Below are 19,222 nucleotides of genomic sequence, written 5' to 3' on the forward strand. Positions count from 1 at the left end.
ACAAAGTCTCTGACTTGCAAATAACGGAAAAAATGAGCAGGAACAAGAGCATAGCGTTGTTTTAGTTGTTCAAAAGAACTAAATGTACCTTCCCTATAAAGATCTTGTATTGTTACTATACCCATATGTTTCCATTGAAAAAAGATCTTATCATGTAACCCCGGAGGAAAAGCATGATTATTACAGATTGGGGTATCTAAATATAAATCTGGAATTTTCAAATATACCTTGATTTGTTTCCATACTTTAATTAGGTTTGAAATAACTGTGTTACCATTTATATTTTTGACTTCAATTTTGACGGGACTGTTAAGCAGAGCTGTTAATGAAGTCTTGTAACAAGAAGCTTCTTCAATTGCTAACCATTCTGGCTTGTCACCTAACTCCACTGAACCAATCTTCCTCCACCATGCTAAAGTATTTAAGTTAGCAGCCCAATAATAATATTTAAAATTGGGAAGCCCAAACCCTCCTTGATCTTTAGATTTGTTTAGATGTTTCTTGTTAATCCTAGCGATCTTGTTGTCCCAAATGAAGCTGCTTATAATAGATTCTAGCTGTTTAAAATAATTAAGGGGAATAAAGAAAGGAATAGATTGAAATATATACAAAAATCTTGGAAGTACCACCATTTTTATAGCGTTAATCCTGCCTACCATGGACATAGGGAGTGTCTTCCAAAAAATGATATCATCTTTAAGCTGATCAATTTTCTTTTTCCAGTTTAATTTTAATAACATTTCAGGTTTTTTAGTGATTATTACACCCAAATATTTAAAGGAGAGATTTGCTATTTTAAATTTGGTGCTAGATAAATATTTTTTTATCTAAATCATCAGAGACTGGCATTAATTCACTTTTTTCCCAATTTATTGTGAATCCAGAAAGACTGCCAAATTTTTCAATAAGCTCAAGTAATGGTGGAATAGACATTTCAGGGTTGGAAACATACAGGAGAATATCATCCGCATACAACGAAAGATGTTGGGGTCTGCCCTCTATCACTATAGGCGCTATGTTAGGATGGTGTCTGATACTGGCTGCTAATGGTTCCATTGAGATATCGAACAAAAAAGGAGACAAAGGGCATCCCTGACGTGTACCTCGAGATAACTGAAATGGATTTGAAATATTTTGGTTGGTAATAACAGAAGCTACTGGATGTGCATAAATTATTTCAATCCATTTAATAAATTCTGAACCGAATCCAAATTTCTTTAGAACAGCAATCATGTATTTCCACTCTAATTGGTCGAAGGCACGTTGAGCATCTAATGAGATAACACATGTCTTTATGTTTTTCTTGTTATAAATTATGTTAAAGAGCCGTCTCAAATTAAAATATATATGTCTCTTTGGCATAAAACCAGTCTGGTCCTGATGAATTATAGAACAGATGTACTTTTTCAATCTATTCGCAAGAATTTTAGTTATAATCTTAGATTCAGTGGAAATGAGAGAGATCGGGCGATAGGAAGACATCTGCAGCTTGTCCCGCCCCGGTTTTGGAATTAATACTATACTCGCTTCATACATTGTTGGTGGAAATTTATTTTGTGTTGTTGCACTTTTAATCAATCTTTGAATTATAGGTAAAAGATTATTCCTGAATTTTTTTATAGAATTCGGCACTAAAGCCATCCGGACCCGCAGATTTGCAAGTGGTTTACTTGCATATTATTGTGATGTTTTTATCAGCTTTTGGACTCTCATTCTGACGGCACCCATGCACTGCAGAGGATCCATTGGTGAGCAAGTGTTGTAATGATACATTTCCCCAAATCTGTTCTGATGAAGAAACTCATCTACATCTTGGACGGCCTGAGAGTGAGTAACTAATTTTAATTTTTGGGTGATCTTGCCAACAGGGAGAACTAGAATCCAGAAAATCTTACAGTAGTAGAGTACTTCTGTTGTCTTTATTCAAGTTTACCATACCATATTCAGAGCAACACACATCAAAACAAACATGGCAGTAAATGAAGTGTGGCCAGCACAGCGGCAGCCTGAGAAAGTGGAAGATACATGAGTCCAGTGCGAAGTTCAGAATACACACAAATATACACACGTACAACATGATACAAAACATTATGACAACAAATGGTAGAAGACGGAGACAGACAGTAGAAATGCAACATCAACAAACACAAAAATAAATATGTCAGGGTTATTTCATACAGGTCACAACAGTCCCCGCTGTAACATACTACACACAGGTTTGTCCTTAATTTTGAATGCTATATTGCCTTTTGGTAAGTTTAATTGGAACCTTTGAGAGTATATTTTGCGAGTGCCACATCAGTAACCCTGTTTAAAAAAAACAAAAAAACAGCAATGACTAAATATAACACAAACTGATCAACAGTAAAAAAAAAACGCAGAATATAAACCATCTGAAAATAAATTTAGAACATGTGAAGGGCACATTTAGTCCCACAAGTGTGTAACAAAGCTGAAATTAGTGACATAAAACAAGTGGATGCTCTATGTATAAAAATGTAAATTATATATTTATTCGTTTAGAGTACAAAGATAACCGAAGCCAAGCAGATATTCCAGCTTTTGTCAGTAAAACACTGCATGTGAGATCAAAATCAGCTACACTATTGCACATCGTCACAATGCAGAGCATTACCATGCGTTTTACAGAGAAAACACTTATACACACACAAGATGAATGAATTACTGCATGAGGCAGTCATATATTACACCCAGAGAAAGTGTTACATGGATATGGAGAACAAAGAAAGTAGAAAGTCAAGAAAGTCAGTTGAGCAGTGCACTATATTAGCATAAATCCATGACGATACACTGACATATATTGGGCATTTATTTGACCGCAGTATTAAAAATTAATAATTACTTTGTAAAACCATGACCGACATTTGACCTTACAGAGCTAAAACTGTTCTGCTGTCACACTCAAAATCAATAACTTCCACATTCATTTGTAAGAATCTGCCTGAGGCACTCACAAGGCACACCGCTTTCAAACGGGTACTGTAGTTAAACATCTGGGGGCAGAATTCATGTTCCAGTGCATTTTAATCTGGAGTAGCAGTACTTATAACTCCATTTGAGATAATAGCATTGCTTTACCTCATAAATAACAGAGAGAAAAAGGCTTGCTGTTGTTATTGTTCATGAAAACTTGTAATATTAAGTTTATAGACCTCATTAGCAAATCTTTTAGTGCTGGAGCTGGTGTGAGAGGTGAAACCAGTCCATCAACCGAAAGCCAATCTATAAACCAAACGTAACCAATAAAAACTGAGGTAAATATCTCAATTTAGTTCTGTAACATGCAAAGGGTTGATAGTGTAACATTATCCTATCAAACTGTTCAAAGTGCTGCGTTACTTTGCATAATCAATCTGTTCTTTCAGTCCTGAGATTTAATCCACATTCTGAACGTATAGATCTCCATGGCAGCGTAAACCACTTTAAATTATTTCCTTTTTACCACGAGGGAGGAATTTTCCTATTTCTTTCGTTACAAACCAGATCCCCTCCCACTTCTCAAAAGCAATAAAAAAAATGTGCATCATTGAACCATCACTCATGTAAACATAGAACTTCGTAAACACGGTGCAGTTCTCTTTTTATCAAGGGAATAAGTTTGCTTGAATCAGTACTTTAGCATCATGGTCCTCTAGTGTAACTCAAGGTATAAACAACATTAAAGTCGTCAATAGCAGAATATTAAGTCACAAAGAGGGAAAATGGTACAAAAAAAAAACATGACAATTTTGTCAAGCATTTAATTGAGATAAATAAATAAAAAAACTGGACCAAAAAAAAAAAGATTGTACGTTTTAACTGCTAAAATGTTAGAAAACTTTTAGGAGTATGTTAGCATTTAGATGTGGACATTTTTATTACATAGTGTCCTTAAAGATTTAGTTAAAAAAACTGAACAATCAGAAAAATCTAATTTGAAATAGTATTGAGATGACTATACATTTCTCTTTAGATATTATAAACACACTGAACAATGCACTATAGCTCAACTTTAGGATTGTTTCCTAACATGATGTTTATTATATAACCCAAGACCATCAATGGTTACGAAGGATTTGATCAAACAATCGTGTTATTCTGTGACCGCTGTAAGATCTCACACTTTCATTAACATGTGATAATATGGTAATGATGGAGCTGTGGGTGTGTTGATTACAGATGCCCCCAAAAAGAAAGAGTATGAGACTGAAAGGTGCCAGATAGATAGGCCAGAAAAACAAAACGGAGAACAGGAGGTACTGAGAGAGACAGAAAGGAACAAATATATTCAAGATGGAGACATAGCAAGAACAGATTGGGTGAAAAACTGAAGAGAAAGCGGTCAGATGAGAGAAGGAAAGAGAGCAGTGAAGGATGTGGTCTTACATTGAGTTCACCCACAGGTTTATCCGGCTCGTTGAGAACTCCAAGAGAGCTGGCCCTCTTCATACTGCATCCGAGAGAGCCACATGCAAGCACGTCAGTTAGGTCAAAGGCCAGGGGTGAGGGGTCACGGTGGGGTTTGTGGGATGGGAATGTGTGGGTTAAAACATGTTAATGCAAATTTCACTCAATGATGTTACCTTACAATGTGAACTGAGACAGAAACACCACAGTGGAAACGCATGCACTGACATACTGTGTTACGTTAGTCATCCACCATTTAGTTTTTGACACTTCCCTCATTACTCACAGATAAATATTTTCATACAGAACGAAAAAAATCTGTTTAAATAAACAGTGATAACAATACTGCTAAAATATTTCGATTCAGTCCTCTGATGTTTCACTTATTATGTAAAAAGGGTCTGTTGGTACTCACCCTCATGCTGTTTCAAGCCCGTACACTTCTATTTTTCACAAACAAATTAATAAATGGCATGTAAATGTATTACATGTCTTGACATCGTTGATGCCAAAATGCCATTGGTTTTCAGATATATTGTAACTGAACGTGACATGCTAGATTGAATATGAATGTAATATTCTTTTTATTTATTTTTTTTACAAAAAGTCTCTTACTTTTGCATCTCTCAAAAATATAATGGCCTCACTTTCAGTCTGTTCCTCACACAAAACCATTGTACTAGTCGTTTGGACCACTTTTAGGGTTCCGTTATGCTGTTTTCTTGTCCTTTTTGGAGCTTGACAGGTGTTAAAATCATTAATGTTTGAAAAGACGTGAGGGTGAGTATGTAATGACAGAACCTTAATTTCTGGGTTAACTATTCCTTTAGGGCCAAAAAATTATTTTGTTTTTATTACACTGCACAAAATCATATAGACTAAATAGACGCCAAACAGGATCTGCAATGGACCATTTTCATATTTCCAGGTTTTTCAGAAGCAGTTGTCGTCATAATTAGCTAAACATCTATAGTGGTGAACAGGGGACTACAATAAATATGTTTTGTCTTCCTATTTGCTCAAATAGGGAATATATATATCTATACACACAATAGCAAGCTATGGTTTTCCGAAAAAAGAAAAGAAAAGAAAAAAACAATTTAAAAAATATGTCAGAAAAGAGAAAGGTGCCCAATACACTGCCACGGTAATATTACCCAAAGTATAGTGTTACAAATATACGTTCCTTTAAAAAAATGGCTACATTTACAATGTTAATAACTGTGGAAATGTTTCATTCAACAATAAAAAGGAGATATCTGCCAGGGAGTTGGTAGACACAACATATAAGAAGATGAGAAGAGGTTAAAAAAAAGGGTAACACAGCAAATGAGACCACAAGACAGAAAATGGAGGAAACAGGCATGCAGCAGACAGCAAATTTGCATGGAAATGTTTATTCAAAATAAAACACATGTACAACACAGCACAGAGAAATATAAGTCCTCAAATAAAAAACAGATCCAAGCAGACATGAAAAGGCATCGAGAAAAGTCACCAAGCAAAAAGGCATAAAAGATAAAGTAATCATAATAACACTCACCAGAAAATAAAGTTAAAATGCAAGGAATAAATAAAAACATAAATTGCATTTTACAGGGTAAGGAGAGAAAGTTAGTCACATCTGGCAAATCAGATGCTACAGGAACCCCAGTAACAGACACAAGTGATTTGAGCTCAACACACTCCATCATAATGTCACCCGTCACGTTAGATGTCAATTCAGGGTTACACAGGTTTGTACATGTGCAAAAAATACAGTCCAGTTAATAAAGCAAGAAAATTCCTTCATCCACTTAAAATTGGGTGAAAGAGAAAGAGACTTTGCATATACCGGCAGAGGACTTTCCTTCAATATAACGTCATCCCAGTGTGCAAAATCCCATCTCCAAGTAGTAAACCTCCTGCCTCCCTCATATTAAAGAGAGAATTCTATAAATCCATTTTAAAAACTGTTTTGAGGAAGGGAAAAGCATTCTTTTTTTTTTTTTGGTGTCATCCAGTGTTAAGAGTAATCCAGATTAGGACATTCACCTTAATTCACTTCAGCCTTTCCATATTTACAGTCTACGACTCCCAATGACCCTTTAAATTATTTTTAGAAAGTCTACTGACATCATTCCAGACAGAGATCTGGTGATACATATTGATACAGATAATTTTGTCCCTCTGGGATCCTAAACTCAGGTGCTCAATCCTGCTCCTTGAGATCAACACTGCAGAGTTTAGTTAAAACTCATATCGAAAAATTTTAACACCGTCTTCCCAAAAGCCTGACTGAGCATTTCCCTTTCCCCGTTTTTAAACCATAGCAAGTCAGTCTGCTATTCCAGTGTGTTTTGTGTTTGAGGTTTAATGTCACAGTGTCATGCACGCCTGCCAGTCATTGTTTAGTCCGCAGTGGGAATGTTTTGGGATATTGGGAAGGGGAGGTTTGGTCTCAGAATAGGGAGGGAAGTGGTGATAGTTACCCCGGATTTTTGGGTTCATTTTCTCGTAAGCCGCCTCCTTTGAGCTTGCGGACCAGTTTCTCACTGCTGCGCCGGATAGAGGCCCGCAGTTTACTAAAGGAACCGCTGCGCTTCAGCGAGCCCGAGCCGTCCTGCGAACAGAAAAGCTACAGCATCAAAACCACATATCCTCATTTACATACTGCACATTAGTGAAAAAGGGCACAGTCCACTGGCACATACTCATTAAACACACCCAAGCGCAATGATCACCTTACCTGATCTGTAAATATGGTCCTCAGTTGTGTTAGATTTAAAGGGACAGTTCACCCAAAATGTTTTTAATATGCTTTTAGACAAACCATGTGCCAATCTATTAATCAACACCATTGCTGTGTATTTTCTCCTTAAAACTGTAGTTCCCCAAAGGCTGACCCAGAAATACGGTTTGAAACAGCCCTCGGTTTTCTACGTCACAAACCAATAACGTCAAGGGATCGATTCCTATCACTAGCATGCAAAATATACCAATACCAGCACAAAACCAAAAATAAATCAAAGCAAAAAACCCATGAAGCTGTGGTTTAATGTGAATTTAGAACCGCTAACTTGCATTATAACCCACGGCAATAGTGTAAAAGTAGCCCGGAGTCAGACCCACCCACCCTCCTGCGTATGCTCGCAGGCGCAAATTAACAATCACAAACGGCTGCATTCGAGTCTTCAAGGCATTTTAGGGCACAACATCGGCAAGTAAGTAACTTTAACGAATGTTACAGTATTCACTCTAGTTGTCCGCTAGTAAAAACATAGTTTTATCAGTCAATATCCATGTATGCCATTGTTTTGCGTTTACTACAGTACAGTGGATCAAGAGGCGCTGGCTGGTGTGACTGAGTGGAGGCGGGACTAATTTGCATATTCATAGATCAGCGTATAGTAAATGAGGCAAGGGTGTAGAGTTACTTTCGAGCTATTTTAAGGCATGAGAAAATTATTTTCACAAGAAAAAACATTGTAAATATGTAATTTTGATGATCAAAGATAAGTTTTAAGGGATAAAATATTTGACTACAGGGGGACTTTAATATAACCCATAAGTCACATAGTTATATGATGAACATATGAAGCAATTCAGAAGACTTGGATTAAGCCACTTGAGTCATATGGAGTACTTGACAAAATGTTTATGATCTTTTTGAAGCTTGAAAATTTTGGTTGCTTGGACTTTCAACAGACAGACAAAAATAGTAAGAGCATAATAAAAAATCTGTGTCCCGACGATGAAGTAAAGTCTTATAGGTTTGGAACAATATGAGGGTGAGTATATGACAATTTTAATTTAAGGGTGAACTATCCCTTTAAGGTTATTTCTACCACAATGTTATGAACCATTTAACCTTTCATCACAAATAGCTTCCAAAGCCTAACAAAATTACAAAAAATAAAACATTTATATAAACTAATAAATTAATTTAGCTAAAACCCTCATTTCTGAATCTCTTTAAATACTGCTTAAAGACGACCACAGCTACATTTTCGCCATTTTCTTTTTTCCCCTAGAAAGAATAAATAGAGTCCTCATTTATCTTCATTCACAACTTTAAGAAATTTTCTTTTAACAAATTTAAATGCAGAACAAAAATCAGATTTTGTTCAAATTTAAGGCTTTTTCATAAATTATTGCAAACATATATTTTAAAGAAAAAATATATTTTTACCATTTCTTAATGCCACTATTACTTTTCCAGTCACTCCTGATTACTGCATACGAATGATTACAAATTATTAAATAATTAATTGAAAAAATATTCAACTGTATAGAGACTGCACTCACAAAACAGCAAATTCTAGCTAATGAAACATTTGATGAGCTGAGCATAACTAGAAAGATTTATATTCACTACAGAAATTGAAAATGTAAAATCCAAATTTTAAAAATGATTTGAAATTCCTAGATTTGAAAATTTCCCGTGATCGTATGAACCCTGGAATATCCTGTAGGTCTCCCATACTCCGGTCTTGACTACAGTCTGCTCTGCTGCAGTCTCTTCTGCTGCAACCTCTCACCTTTGACCCCTGAGCCTGGCTATTCATCCAGGGGCTTGGAAAAGCGAGGAGGGGTTTGATGGAGGGGGAAGGAAGGAGAGGGTTGAAGAAGATGCACACCGACCCAGAAAAATTATGACCAACACCTCCATTAAAAAGACAAGCTGTTACAGCAGTCAGCCACAACACATTTAACTCACCAGGCTTCAGTATTTCACCAGAAAACACACACACACACACACACACACATTCAAAAACAGATGAAGAGAAAGAGCACACAGGCAAAGGCTGTGGTGAGCAGTCAGTTTTATTAGAAGTTATGAAAGACACAAGATGCAGCAACACACCAGAGAACAAGTTAGTAGGAGAAAGAAAACAAGAGCATCAGATTCTACAGACATGCTTCTAGTTGTCCCATTTCATCCCTCCCTTTCCTCTCATCTACCCATCTCCCTTTTCTAGTGTTCTACTATATACAATGGTCTCACAATAGTGGTCAATATGAAATGTCTGAAAAAGTGTGTGGAAAGCAAGATTTGGTCTACACAGAAGCTGAACAACACAACCATGCCACATTAATGCACTGTACATGAAGTGTGTGAGAGATAGCATTACAGGGCACACTTTCAGACAGAGCAGGTCAGAGTTCAAATGGCTCCCAGCACTACAGGACATCAAAGGGAACCAATGAGAACTGTGTCACAGGCCCTGCAGCGTAAACCAATGTTAACTTCACTACAAGAGAAGCTCTGTTCACAGCATTTGAGGCATAATGGCAATTTGCACCGCATATCATTTCAACTCATCCTTCAGTTTATTTTATTTTTTATTTAGTACAGCTCTTGAATAAGCCATTTCACATTACAGACGTTTACAGATAGTCCACAAGACTAGTCCATGATAATAACTGAATTAAAACTTTTAAAACATATATATAAATTAAGCTACATTCCTCTATCATTCTATTATTTTGTCTTTGGACTTGTGGCCACACTTTTAAAAACGTATTTATACATAGCGTTTCAAAGGTATGGCCACAAGTCCACAGTAAAACACAATTTGTATTGAATGAGGTTTTATTTAACATGATTTTAAACTTTCGGGAAGCTTGAAACTTTGCTGCATTACTGTAACCATGATTTTTACTTTTCTAAAAATTAGAATCTGAGGAATGAGATGAAATCATTTTGTGGCAACTGACATTATGCCAAAAATGCTGTTGAGTTTAATTTGTTTTGAACCCAGAACATTGCTTTTATGGAGGATGTATGTTAAATGTACAGCACAGACATTAATCAGAGTAGAGTTTCTTTTAATATGTCAAATTAAATGTGACATCTTCTCTGACTACGGTTTATTTTCAAGTTCTGCCTTCCATTAAAGAATCGCCTCACGTCGTTCCAAATGTGCATGTGTATTTTCTCTTTACATGGACCTTTTATACAGACTTGGAATATAGTGCAAGTCATTGACTCTTTTTTTTATGGTAGCTTGACAGATATGGTCAAAATCCATTTGTGTTCAGTGGAGAAAAATAACAGCAAATAGATTTGGAACAACATGAGGGTGAGGAAATAATGAGAGAATTTTCATTCTTGGGAGATCTATTGCTTAAACACCAAAGCAGCTGAATTAAGACAATATAGCCGAGATGAAAATTCCAGTCAGTGTTAGAGATGGGAAGGTAAATAGAGGATAGTCCCTCTGGAGTAACTGAGCAGGAAAACAGAGAGTGTTTACTAGGAGTGAGAGCTTTATACAGTAGGAGCTCTACGGGAAGTTAATTAGAGACACAGAGACACAGTGGCAGCTTACATCCCAGATGAACAGACAAAACAGTTAAAGAGACTGACAGACAAGAAGAGATCTGTCTACTGACATATTACAGACTGACAGATTATTATAGTGCTGCGAGATAGAAGAGAGACTTAGTTCAGCTGTGACAAGAAGGAAAGGCCAAGGATCTTGGCCGGTCGGGCCTGCTTTAGCCCACTTATGCCCACAGGAGGAGGAGGAGGAGGAGGAGGAGGAGAAGGAAAGGTGCCGTTCGGAGAGAGGAGACGAAAAACAGCAAAGCTGGAGAGGAGGGTGAGGAGGGCGTCCGTCATGCAGAAGGTAAGTTCAACAACCACAACAAGGCATCTGGAGTTACACCTGCCAACCACATGAGAGAGAGAGAGAGAGAGAGAGAGATGCAAGAGTAGGCCGAGTAAGTACACAAGGAGGAGAGAGAGGTTATAGAGAAAGAGGAACAGAGACAAAATGTTATATTATTAGGGAGACTGAACTTGAAAGTTCCAACAATGAAAGAGACAGAAAAAAGAAAGAGATATAGGAAGCATAACACAAAAGATGGGATGGCAGAAAGGACTAAAACATACTGTACACAAGCAAATGAACAAATGCTCGAATTCATGTCACTGGGTTCTGAAATGTGCTAGTACACACTTTTCTTCTCTCTGTATTCTCAGAGTTGCCACAAGGGGCGCTATAGCAGTAGCGCAAACAAGCTGTCTTCTTCTATAGTCAGTTTACTCTTCTAGGTCAACTACTGTGATGGTGAACTAACAGTTCTTGCTGAGGAGGTTAAATGTTTAATGTGAGTGAATAATTCCCACAAAAATCAGCAGTTCGAACACTTGCAGAAATGAGCTTTAAACCCAGAAACTAGTTTGTGTTTTTGCTCTTACAGTTCCATTGTCCTGAAAGGCATAGTTTACCCAAAAATGAAAATTCTGTCATTAATTACTCACCCTTATGTCGTTCCAAACCTGTAAGACCTTCGCTCATCTTCGGAAAACAAATGAAGATATTTTTGGTGAAATCCGAGAGCTTTCTGACCCTCCATAGACAGCAACGCAACTGAAACTTTCGAGGTCCAGAAAGGTAGTAAAGACATCGTTAAAATAGTCCATGTGACATCAGTGGCTCAACCATAATTTTATGAATACTTTTTATGAAAAAGAATACTTTTTGCAACTTTATTCAATGATTTCTTCTTTTCGGTGTCAGTCTTCGACACACATTCACAAGAGTACGACGCATGCGTGTGATGCTGCCGACGCAGGAGCCGGCGTTCTGATGTAGAACGTCCATCTGTCTTAGTTCATTGTTTGTATATTCTGGTTCGAATAAGTAAGGCTGGGCAAGTCATCCTCTCTGTTGAAATCTTCAGACATGTTTATGAAGACTCTGCTTGTAAACAAGGCGCAGCGCATGTATGTTCTACGTCAGAACGCCGGCTCCTGCTTCAGCAGCATCCCACGCATGCGTCGTCGTACTCTCGTGAACGTGCGGCGGAGACTGACCCGGAAGAGAAGAAATCGTTGAATAAATCGTTATTTTTGTTTTATTTGCGCACAAAAGGTATTCTCGTAGCTTCATAAATTTAAGGTTGAATCACTGATGTCACATGGACTATTTTAATGATGTCCTTACTACCTTTCTGGGCCTTGAATATTTCAGTTGCGTTGCTCTCTATGGAGGGTCAGAAAGCTCTCGAACTTCATCAAAAATATCTTAATTTGTGTTCCGAAGATGAAAGAAGGTCTTACAGGTTTGCAATGACATGAGGGTGAGTAATTAATGATTTTAATTTTGGGGTGAACTAACCCTTGAAGTCAATGGGTATTTTAAATGGGTTTTTGGTTAAATGCCTGAAATGAGGTCTGTGGTCAACACGAGCTCAATATATTTTCACATTTTACTGTATGACATAAAACACATCAATAATATTCCATTTGTGATCTTTTTAGGTGTCTTGAAAAAGATGGTTGCTAACAAGTGGTGAAATAAGACTCCAGAGATTGTCTGGGAAATTAAACGTCATGACGCTGAACAGGTAAACTCATCTTCGTGTTTATAGTTGCACCCTTGCAAGCAATTCTAGCACAACTTTACAACTTTTAAATAAAAGATTTTAAATAAAGATATAAAGAGTAGTCAGAAGCTTAGTGATGATGATGTTAAAGCTGTATGACCATGGTCTAGTCCATTTATTTTTTTACTTCTGGCAATATCATTTTAAGCTTAAAAATTCATAAAAGTTGTGTTTATTTGTCAAGATTACCTTAAACAAAACGTGAAAGAATTGTAAACTTTTGTTGGTCACAGATCTTATTTTCTGCCACAATCAAAAGTGAACGAAAAAAATGATCCGCTTTTTGTCGAAAGGAACCAGAGAGATGCTAACGTTTTTGGCATCGGCCTTTATTCAAGGCATCAGCAATTTGCTGCATTTGTGTTTGCATTTGCATATAGTACGTTATTAAGTCAGGAAGGAACATGTAAATGGGTATTAAAATGAGCTCATCCTGAATATACTCCTCAGAAGAACCAATGCTAGACTTAAACGATTATCAAAGGCACAAACAAAGCAAATGAAAGCTGGAAAAAACAAAGATCCAAAAGAGAAAACTAATCTTGTGCTGCCATGATCACACATGGGATCATGTGCTTGCTTTGAGGAAAATGGCCAGCCGAAATAAATTGAGCATAGTAGTTTTATTTAGAGGCCAAAGCCACAGACTGTTTTCCATGAGCCCATTCCATCAACCTTGGGCACGGTTTAAAAATGGCACATTATCAACCCTGAAGACCCATTGATTTGTTAATCATATGTTGTATCATAAAGCTGATACATTATGGACCTCAGATTTGATTGGGAGAGGGATTGAATAGATGAGGACAATAGCATGAAAACGGGCAGGCAAGAGGTAGAAAGCAAGAGGAGATTTTAAGTGTGCAAACAAACACACATTCACAAATAGGATTAGAGCAGGCATTCAATAAGACAAATCAGGGGGAAAAAAAAACACACACCAGGAGTACAGAACACACAGCCCACGCCAACATGTGAGTGACCCCAACATGTACGTCAATGTGAGATTTGCTATATTATATGCTGTGTGTGTATGTGAGTGCCTGTATATGTAATATAAACAAATGCATGTTTGCAAAAGATTTAGACAGTCTTAACAATAGAGTATATAGTGAAGTCCTGAGCCATATGTGTGTGAGAGAAAGAAACAAGGACATACAGTGCCTTGCGAAAGTATTCATACCCCTTCAGTTTTTTCACGTTTTGTTATATTGCTGCCTTATGCTAAACTGCTTTAAATGACTTTTTTTCCACATCAATCTATACTCCATACACCATAATGGTAGAGCAAAAAACAGGTTTTTAACATCTTTGCGAATTTATATAAAAAAAAAAACTTAAATGATTCCATTGCGTAAGTATTCATACCCTTATCTGGGACAGTTGAAATTTAGCTCAGGAGCATTCATATTGCTAGTAGATGTCACTACACTTGGAGTGAAGTTAACCTGTGGCAAATTCAATTGAATGGATATGATCTGGAAAGGCACACACATCTTAATAGAAGGTCTATAACAGCTGATAATGCATATCAGAGCAAAAACCAAGCCCTGAGGTTAAAATAACTGCCTGTAGAGCTCAGAAACAGGTTTGCGTCAAGCCACACATCTGGGGAGGAGTTCAGAAAAAGATTATGTTTCATTTTGAAGGTTCACAGAAGCATGTAGTCTCTGTTACCCTTAATGGAAGAAGTTTGAAACAACCAGGACTCTTCCTCGAGCTGGCCTCCTGGCCAAATTGAGCAACTGATGGAGAAGGGCTTTGGTTGGTGTGGTGACCAAGAACCTGATGGTCACTCTAGTTGAGCTCCATGATCATATGTGGAGATGGGAAAAACCTACAGAAGGACAAACACCACTGCAACACTCCATCGATTTGGGCTTTATGGCGGTGTGGCAAGACTCAATCCTCTCCTCAGTGAAGACACATGAAAACACACTTAGAATTTGCAAAAAAGCAACTAAAGGACCCTCAGACTGTGAGAAATAATATTTTCTGGTCTGATGAACCTCAAATCTAAGCATCATGTTTGAAGGAAACCAACTCGGCTCATCACCTGCAGAGTACCATCCCAAAAGTAAAGTGTGCTGGTAGCAGCCTCATGCTGTGGGGCTGTTTTTCAGCGACAGGGACTGAGGGACTCATCAGAGTAGAAGAAAAGCTCAATGCACCAAAATATTGAGATAGCCTTAATGAAAACCCAGTCCAGAGCATTCAGAACCTCAGACTGGGCAGAAGGTTCACCTTCCAACAGGACAATGAACCTAAACACACAGCAAGAGTGGCTTATAGACAACTCTGTGAATGTCCTTGAGTGGCCCAGCCAGAGCATGAGCTTAAACCCAATCAAATATTTCTGGAGAAACCTGAAAATGTGCGTCTGCCCCCATCCAACCTGACAGAGCTTGAAAGGTGAAGAATGGCAGATAATTGCCAAATGCTAATGAGCAAATGTCGCATGAAACAAAAAAGACTTGAGGCTGTAAAGGTGCTTCAGCTAAATATTTAGTTATGCAATGTACTTATTTCAGTTTTTTAATTTTTTATTAATTTACGAAGTTGTGACAATTCTGTTTTTGCTTCGTCAGTATGGTGTATGAAGTGTAGATTGATGTGGGAAAAAAAGTACATTTAAGCAGTTTAACATAAGGCAGCAACATAACAAAACATGAAAAAAAATGAAGGGGTATGAATACTTTCGCAAGGCACTGTATAAGCAAGAAAGACAGAAAAGGGAAATTCAGGTTACTGAGGTCACAGCCAAACCAGCTTGATGGGAGCCTCCCACAATCTGAGTTGGGGTGGGATCTCGCCAGGGGGGATGCTGATTGGTTGTCTTGGCACTATGGCTACTGTTGCTATGGCAGCATAAAAGTTGTGACACAGAATTGCAGAGAGACTACAGTAGAGGTGTGATGGTCAAAACAGCAACTACAAAACACTTGCCTTACAGTGGAGAATGAGTTCATATTCATCTAATGAACAGCTACAAAGAAAAAGTGAATGAATGAATTCTGTTTAGATCATTCAGTGTTCATTAAACTTGTGGAATATTTTTAAACAATTGATTGTTTTTGGCACAAAATTAATTGTTAATATTAGGATGTTTACCAAAAAACAGCAACTGCATGTATTTCAATAATGCTTAGCAATTTTTTTGAATAAACTGCAGGTAATTAAATTTTTTACTCTCTAAAGAGATTTTTCATATACACACATTTCATATAAATACAATTAATTAACTTGTGTAACTGAAAAATGATCAAACATTGATACTTTTGGATATAGAAAGTGTTTATGAATACACTACCACTTAAAAGCTTCGATACACCTCTTATAATAATAATAATAATAATACAAAATGATAATTAATTAATAACAGAATGTATTAAATGTAACAATATTAAAAATATAATAATTTAATTCTTATTATTATTGCTACTATTATATATAATAACATTATTATAATAAACATCAAAGTACATCTGAAGAAAGTGTTTACAAAATTCACTTCAAGCATTTCTGCATACGACTTTAAATCAAAAGGTTTTAAAATCAAACAAATTCAGTCAAGTGTCTCTAAATGTTTAACTGGTAGCATATTACATATAAATGAGTATGTATAAAATATACTGTATGTACTCAATATAACAGTATGTACAATACAATCTCAACAGTGAATGGATGTAGTTAATTCAGGGTTGAAAGGGTTAATAGGGTTTCAAGTCAGGCCACTATTAAGCTCTACAGGCAAACAGATCAGACACTCAATCAGCATGAGGACTATGACTGCAACAATGTATGGAGTCACAAAGTATAAAGAGTAACTCTAATCCAGCACTATTTGACCCCCAGAAACAGGCCTGGAGATGCCTTCTTGAGGGTCTTTCCACATGCCATTCTTACTGTTGGTCTCTGAGAACAACAGTACTAAACTGACTTTGGTTACTTTTATACTTTTGATACTAAACCCCATACAAGCCACTGTTGCCAATCAATATTCCTCTAATCAAATGAGACAATATAATTAGCTGCATCTAATTTCAGGTTTGATCTGCTTCCAGTGATTCATGTTCCTGTTTTAAGTAACTGGCACAGACACGAATGCACTATTCTTCATGTAATCTAATTATGGATGTGAGGTGGGGTGGATATATTCAGAGGCCCATGAGGGGCTTCATTGTGTCTTGTCTGGTCAGAATTACAAGCTGCCCTATGTCACTATCCTTTCACTGTATATTTCTGCCTGCCAGGACTCTGAGACTTATGGGGCATTATAGTGTGTGTGGGGCTGGGCGGTGTGTACTGTACTTACCCCGTTCCACTCCACGCTCATACTCACTTCCTCTCCTCCGTCAGGGCCGCTTTCGTACTTCACCGTGTCTGAGGTCAGGCTCTCACGGCTCCGCTGCTTCTCTCGTACTTCAGGGTCTCCCAGCACCTCTGCCACACGCTGCTTATGTGCCGTGTCCAGACCCTGCAGGAAGAGAGACAAGACAACACAATGAAAATTAACCAATATGATCTGAACTCAATCTTTTTTCAACAACCTATATATCTAATTACCTATTTATAGAAAATGACACTGTGCAACTTTTAAGATTTTCTAGAATATGGAGTCAGAGTATTTTTCTGACATTAATATGGCACTTTTTGTCCCATTTTTAAGCTATATATTCACCACACGTTTGTTGTATAGAAAAGGCATTTTGAACATTTAAAATAAAGTAACATATTTTACACATTTTATTTAATAATAAACAAACAAATAATAATAATAAAATACTATATTGCTGGACAAAAGTTTGGAATAATTAAGATATAATAATATGTTTATTATTATTATTAATATGTTGAAAATAGTTGTGCTGCTTCATATTTTTGTGGAAACCATGATGCACCACCATTCAAAATTCTGGGGTAAGTACAATTTAAAAAAAAAACTTTTATATAGCAAGGATGGGTTTAATTGATAAAAAGTGGCAGTAAAGAGCTTTATAATGTTACAAAAAATTATATTAAAAAAAATGCTGTTCATTAAACTTTTTATTCATCAAATAATCTTGACACAGTAATAGGAACCATTACTAATAATTGAGCACCAATATTTTTAAAGATATTAAAATTAAAAAAAGTTTTTTAAAAATGTGATTTCACAATATTACAGTTTTTACTTTATTTTTGATCAAATAAAAGCCTTGATGAGCATAAGTATATATATATATATATATATATATATATATACACACACACACACACACACTTTCGACCACAAAAGTCTCTTATGCTCATCAAGGCTTTTATTTTATAAAAATATATATACAATTAAATAATGATAATAATTAAATAATACATTAATTATAATTACAATTAGTTTTGGCATTGACAAAACCCATTTCTATCATGAACCCCCAGAAGACTATCATTAGGGAAAGACTGATAAACATAATTGCAGCCAGAAGAGCTTTAACTGTAATAGCATTACAGAAATCTTTAAACACCTGGCTACATGCCTAGCTAAACCTTTATGAGGCCTTAATAAAAACCTATTGAATCCTGAGTGACAGATTTCAATTCATAGTTGACCCATTTACATCTGACTAACAGAGCACACACGTACACACACACACAGACCTGCTTTCTAGAGCGCAGAGCCGCCTCCTCCAGAGTCTCTGCAGCCTCAAACTTGCCCTGTCTCTTGTAGAGAGCTCCGAGATTCTTCAGCGTGGTTGTGACAGTGGGGCTGCAGGCGGTAAAAGTCAGACAGAAAAACACTTCATTGTGATGCTGCAGCGGTAACACTGCACAAACAAATGTGTATGTTTGTATCAATGTATGCAGCAGATGAGGAAATATCTGACCTGTCTACTTTACAGGCCTTGTACCAGCCACCATACTCTCCAAACAGAGAACCATCCTTCTGCTTGCCCTGAAACAAAGAAAGCACTTAACTCTCAAAATCTCAGAAACACTGAAAGCACCATCTGGGCAAGGCTGATATTCAATGTTAAAAAGTTATCATTTCTACTGTGTTCACCACAATTACCTGACATTTATCTGACACACTAATCTGACATTAACAGATTACCAGCAAATTACTTCATTACTCTTCTCATGTGACCCTTGACCTGTCCTCACCTTGCTCTGTTCTTCTCTCTCCTCTGCATGCATCCAGATGGGTTTATTTTCATCTGCAGGGGGAAACCAAGGACATAAAAACAGCATCAGTTCAAGCCCAAACACACACACACACACACACACATTAAGTTCAATATAATGAGTGATGGTGTTCTAGTGCCTGAGGTGATCAGTGAGTTTACTGACAGACACAGTGGGAGCTTTTAGCTTACAACTGAGCTCTCTGTTAGAGCTTCACAACTGACCAACATCTCTACCTATCAATTAGTGTGTGTGTGTGTGTGTGTGTGTGTGTGTG

At 36.9% G+C, this 19,222-nt stretch overlaps 1 protein-coding gene across 1 annotated transcript in view; it reads right to left on the minus strand.

The window, feature by feature from the left end:
* Window positions 1–5,653: 5,653 nt before the first annotated feature.
* Window positions 5,654–19,222, minus strand: part of LOC107589570 (kinesin light chain 1-like) — a 32,781-nt gene continuing 19,212 nt past the window's right edge. The window contains exons 8-12 of the mRNA XM_016278060.1: window positions 18,925–19,077; window positions 18,648–18,715; window positions 18,421–18,529; window positions 17,129–17,263; window positions 5,654–7,009 (exon numbers count right to left, since the gene is read on the minus strand). Of these exons, the coding sequence (XP_016133546.1) occupies window positions 6,875–7,009; window positions 17,129–17,263; window positions 18,421–18,529; window positions 18,648–18,715; window positions 18,925–19,077 (600 nt within the window). The 3' untranslated portion in view covers window positions 5,654–6,874. The remainder of the gene's footprint in view (window positions 7,010–17,128; window positions 17,264–18,420; window positions 18,530–18,647; window positions 18,716–18,924; window positions 19,078–19,222) is intronic.

Source organism: Sinocyclocheilus grahami, unplaced genomic scaffold, assembly GCF_001515645.1.
Source record: "Sinocyclocheilus grahami isolate Dianchi unplaced genomic scaffold, SAMN03320097.WGS_v1.1 scaffold117.1, whole genome shotgun sequence".
Classification (NCBI taxonomy): Eukaryota; Metazoa; Chordata; class Actinopteri; order Cypriniformes; family Cyprinidae; genus Sinocyclocheilus; species Sinocyclocheilus grahami.